Source organism: Meleagris gallopavo, chromosome 20 (assembly GCF_000146605.3).
Source record: "Meleagris gallopavo isolate NT-WF06-2002-E0010 breed Aviagen turkey brand Nicholas breeding stock chromosome 20, Turkey_5.1, whole genome shotgun sequence".
NCBI classification, from domain to species: domain Eukaryota; kingdom Metazoa; phylum Chordata; class Aves; order Galliformes; family Phasianidae; genus Meleagris; species Meleagris gallopavo.
In genome coordinates, this window is record NC_015030.2 from 8,836,271 (window position 1) to 8,841,666 (window position 5,396).

Here is a 5,396-nt window from a genome sequence, read left to right on the forward strand (position 1 = left end):
CCGGCAGTGATTTTCCCGACGGGCTTGGTGAGGAGCCGGCGTGCATCCCAAGGCTCACGCAGTTGGCAGGGGTGCAGCGCGTTTTCTCCTGCCTTGTTATTGAGGGTCTGCAGCCCCTGGGTCTGAGTTCTCGTTGTGCGCTCCCAGCGCGTTCCCGTGAAGAAGTTGCTGTGGGGTTGTGTTTAGGATCACTTTGGTGTGTTGGACCCCAGTTCTGGCTATCCTCTCGGTACAGATGCACTCTTTGTTGCAATTTTTCATAGTCGCTCTAATGCAAAGTCCACTGTGACACGTGGGCATCATCGGGTCTGAAATATGCTGGGTATGGGGAGTCAGGTCTGTGCCAGAATACGTGAAAACTTGAATGTGTCCCATAGGTTTGGAGTCAAATGCAGAAAGGGAAGCAGTTGCAGTGGCTGTAGAATGGCAGAGCCGTGCAGTCACCCAGGTATCAGCTTCTAGGAGCACAGCACTGCCACGAGCAGTGTTCCAATACTGGGACTGTAAGGTGTGCATTCCATGTATTTCTGCTTCTCGGCTTTGTGGTGAGGGCGAGAAGAGTGAGGGAAGAAATCCTATCTCTAAAAGTTGCTCTGACGGAGTTTTGTTTTATAAAGGCATTACTTTAAAATTGTAAAGGCTGGCAGCGCTGCACCTCATAGCAGTGCTGGGAGGATTATTCCTTAGGAGCCTCTGGAGAAGAACATGGGCTGTAAATGCTCGTGTTTGTGAAATGCTACCATGGTCTGCAGGAATTAAAAAGAGAAAAAGCAAAGAAAATAAAAAGAAAATCACCGTATGATCTCACGCATTTATTTTCATGCCCACATAGGAGATCCTGCTTCAGTGTTGAGATGACCCTCGGTGTTAAAATGACCATGCACATGTAGGAAGGGAATGCCAACTAAGATTAGCAACAGAACTCTGCTGCTGCTGTTAGTTTTGCCCCATTGCTTGGTGGATTCACTGCAGGTTCTGCAGCTGAGAACGGCTTCCATCACTGCTTTCTGCAGTTGTTGCACAGCACTGCTGCAGCCCCTGCCTTGCTCTGAATGGTCACATAATAGAAATGAAGGATATTAAACACTAGGAGATTACATTTATCACACTGTGTTCTTGGGCTCGATTTGCCTTTTATTGTGTTTATTCAAGAGGAGTTTGGGGCATTCTATTAGTTATCTGTATAACAGAATAGATTTGAAAGGCAGCTCTGGCAGGAGATGTCATGGCCAGCTTGCAGGTGGAACCATGAGGCACCAGGAGAGGAGATGGAGGGCTTTGCTCAAAGCACTGGGAGGCACAGAAGGAACAAATGCCTGAATGTTCTGGGCTGTGATTGAGTTCTTTGGTTCAGGTGGCAGCAGCAATAGAAATGGATTTAGAGATGCTAGCTGTGGTAACTTGCCTGTGTTCCCCTTTCCTGCCCATAGCTCTGTTCAGTCGACTTGCCTGGGCTGCAGTTCCCGCCGCATCAGCCACACTGAGTATCGCACAGCAGTGGGCGCAAGAAAAGAGGTGGGGGGAGAACACCCCCCTGCTCCCCATGGCTACAAACACTGCACGCACTGGGAGCTTTTCCATTCGGGAGTTGGTTTGTAGGAAGCTGATAAATATCCAACCTCTTTTCTTGTAGGAAACCTCCATGCCAGAACTTTGTCACCTCCGGTTCATCACACAGCGACATCTGACTCCTCAAAGCCTGGCACGCTCTTCCCACTGCCCAGCTCTGCCTGGATCTGGGACATCTGGCACTGGGGACATCTCCAGCAGTCGCCCTCTGCTCGCTGAGCGTGCGGCGATGGATTTCTCGTGGCCCCGGTAGGTGTGCGTGCTGCTGTGCTTTGTGCCTTTGCCCACATCTCAGTTTATACCTATTAGCGGGCAGTGTGTGCTCTGCGGTCAGATTCCTCTCCCCCCCATCCAGTGTTAGCCACGGATTGCCACATCAGTGCATTCTTACTGGAAGTCAAAATAGCTCCTTAAGCAAGTATTCTGGCCTGGCCAGCGAGGGGATGCTGTGCTGCTGGGAATCTTTGCCGAAACCTCTTACCCTGAAACCCGAACCAAGTCACCTGTCGGCGTAAGTCAGAAGTGACTCTGCTGGCAATGAGGATCTTGTGCTGTTTTTTGGGATGAATACCTTTACTCTTATTTCTGGTGGGTTCTGTTGTTTATTTAACTCACAGCATTTCAATAGAGGTCTGTTTGTTTGTTTTGTATAAGTGCCTGTCAGCTTACCTCCTGGTGCTGGTGTCAGCTGTGTGCCTCAGGGTCTGCAGATGTTTTGCCACTGATGGAGTTGCGGTAGTTTAGAATTATTATTATTTTTTTTTTAATCCATGTTAGTTTTAACTGTACAAGTATCTCTTCTTCTTCATAAATCTCTGCACAAGATATAGAAAAAGAGCTCACTGAGGATGTGTCTGAAGCAAACAGATGGGTGCTGCAAGGAGGTCCCCTCAGATTTAGGAATAAGTCGTTGAACAAATTGATTCTTGCTTAGCGTTTGGGGTCTGTCTTGGGGGTCACTGTGCTGAACTGTGGACTCTGTGTCCTCTGTGGACAAGAAGTGCAGCAGCGTAATGGCAGCAGGGTGAGTCTGTTGTGTAAGTTATCACAGAGAATGCAGAACTTGGGCTTAGATCCATCTGGGGACATCAGTGGCATTCTAGCACCAATCCGTGGCTTGGCTGCTCTCTCCCCATGGGTACGAGGGATGCTGAGTTGTGTGTTGCACTTCGGAGGACAAAGCCCAGTGCCCAGGAGAACCTTGGACACATACATGCCAGCACGATGTATTTGCTTTGCTGGGTGCTGCTTGGATCCCCTGTTAGTCCTGGAGACACCGAGTGGTGCCCTGGGGAAGGGAGCACTGCTCGGCTGGGAGCTGCAGAGCATCTCGTGGGGCTGAGCACCATTGCAGCCATGAGCAGCAGAAATCCAGCGGAGCACTCACCCTTAGTCCTGGAGAACAAAAGCTTTGTCCAACCAGAGCTGAACTTTTTCTTGTTAGAGTTCAAGGAAACTCAATGACAAACTTTCTGATGAGATCTGGGCACAGCCTGGGTGTGGGTGTGTTAAAAATAGTGCCATCCTTTCTCACAAAACACACGGTCACTCACACGAGGTACAGAGATCCAAACCAAGGGCTCTCCGCTATGGAGGGATATATCTTAGCAACAAGGGTGGGAGTGGTGGGAAAGGAAAAGGAGAACACAAGTGTCTGGCAATTAACTTCCTAGCCACAGATGTGAAGGTGATAAAGTGATAAAAGCGTTATAGCACTGCCAGCACTCTTCCTTGCTCCCCAGGCTGCGTGCTGTGCTGTTGTCAGGCAGCAGTGTGCAGTGCCCCAGAGCTGAGCTCTCCCACGTGCCATCTCCTTCAGCTCTTTGGAAAACTCAGATCAATGGTTATGAGTCTCTGGGCATGCAAGCTTTCATACAGGCATCAATATCTGTGCTCAAGGGAGTAGTTCCCGCTGTCCTTGATACTGACATCAACAGATCAATAAGAAAGTAATTTGAATATCATTTAATTAATTTAAAAAAAAGAATTGTTGTGTAGGAAGCTTGAAACCTTTCTGTTGGAATAGTTAAGCCCTTTTGTAGGGAGGGAGCAAGTGATGACAAGAAGTGGTACCATCTGCATCCCTGGTTACGTTACACACATTTAGCACACTGTGAGCCTATGGCAGTGCACTGCATCCAGAACTCCTGACTGCAGTGCACAACTTACAGTCAGCTCGTCCCACAACTTTCAGTTGGTGTTGCTCTGGGTCTGTCAGCACTGTGTACAAGTGACGTGAGAGCTGATTCAGACCCACTGCAATCAGTGACAACTGAGCTGCTGCATTCATCCCTGTGGTTTCAGGGTCCCTGCTTGTCTGCCGCCCCAGGTGGGTGCCTCTCTGTCCCCATTTGCCATGTTGATGTTGTTGAACTCGGGCTCTTCTCTCTGCAGTGTGCTGAGCGTTGAGCAGTACTTGCTCTAGCCTGAGAGCGGACGGTTGCAGGGAATCAAGATGACGACCGAACCTATCAAAGAGATCCTGGGCGCCCCAAAGCACGCCGACCCCACAACCACAGAGAAGAGTCATAACAATGACTGTGTGATAACCACCATCCCCCTGGTCAGCGAATGCCAGCTGACGGCCGCCACGGGGGGGGCAGAGCTCTCCTGTTACCGCTGCACCGTTCCCTTCGGAGTGGTCATCCTCATCGCCGGCATCGTGGTCACTGCTGTGGCGTACAGCTTCAATTCCCATGGATCGATCATCTCCGTGTTCGGATTGGTCCTCTTGTCATCGGGACTCCTCCTGCTGGCCTCCAGTGCCGTGTGCTGGAAGATCAGGCAGCAAAACAAGAAAGCAAAGAGGCGCGAGAGCCAGACGGCGCTTGTGGCAAACCAGCGAACCCTGTTTGGCTGAAGGCAGCTGCCAGGCGTGGGCAGCAGCAGAGCCTCGCCGCCAGCCCTCCTGTTTGCCATAGGACAGACTGCAGCTTTTAATTTAACGTTGGGAATGAGCTGACACGGAAATGGAATGGATTAACAAAGGCTCTTAACAAGTCTGCAAATGCTCTTATTATTCTTTTCGCCGCAGATGTAATAGTGATCCTTTCCAAGACGGGGGAAAAAACCAATTTTCCTGCACAGAAAACTGTTTTCATAACTGCAGTCGCCAGAAGTGCATTCTCCAATGTGCTGCTCGTGTTGGAAAGGGGACTCTGAGACCCAAGTCCATAATTTGAACTGACTAGAAATGCCGGAGGTCTCCTCAAATCCGCACTGTGACATTTGACCAAGGGAGAACTCGTAGCATTTGCAGTGGGTTACAGCCAGATTCTGCAGCTGACACTGATACTCAACAAAAAGAGCGCAAAGACGAACAAAAAAAAAAAAAAAAAAGGCAATAGCAACCAAGCAAACTGCAGATTGCTCAATAAGCTGATTCGTATCTTTTATGTAACTCTTTCCCCCTCCCAATATCCGTGGTACTTTCCCCCCCTTTTTAAACAACTAATATTAATTTTGTCCTATTATTGAATACAAATAGGTAGAAATATGTAATTATATTGTCTAACCTAAGTAACGAGGTATGATTATAGCTTAAAACACAAAACTCTTTTTTTGTAAATTAAAGTGGTCGGGTTTAGCACTTTTGATCATTTTGCTATAAAATTAAAAAGTAAATTTCATTAAAATAATATTCAGTGCTGCTAGATATTAAGATTTTCATATTATTACAAGACAGTTAATGTCTTCTGCTTTGAGTGCCTCACGATCCTTGTTGGTGTTTGTGGAGCAGCACCTTTGGCAGTACAGAATGCTGATCTCTTGCAGAGCTCCCTGCAGAATGAGGGTTGGGTCTGAGAGCCCATTTCTCCCACAGTCCG

At 48.5% G+C, this 5,396-nt stretch overlaps 1 protein-coding gene across 1 annotated transcript in view; it reads left to right on the top strand.

Moving 5' to 3' along the window:
* Positions 1-4,883, top strand: part of TMEM100 (transmembrane protein 100) — a 5,855-nt gene extending 972 nt beyond the window's left edge. Inside the window, exons 2-3 of the mRNA XM_010721581.1 lie at positions 1,634-1,818; positions 3,964-4,883. Coding sequence (XP_010719883.1) covers positions 4,025-4,429 — 405 coding nt within the window. The 5' untranslated portion in view covers positions 1,634-1,818; positions 3,964-4,024 and the 3' untranslated portion in view covers positions 4,430-4,883. The remainder of the gene's footprint in view (positions 1-1,633; positions 1,819-3,963) is intronic.
* The last annotated feature ends 513 nt before the right edge of the window (positions 4,884-5,396 follow it).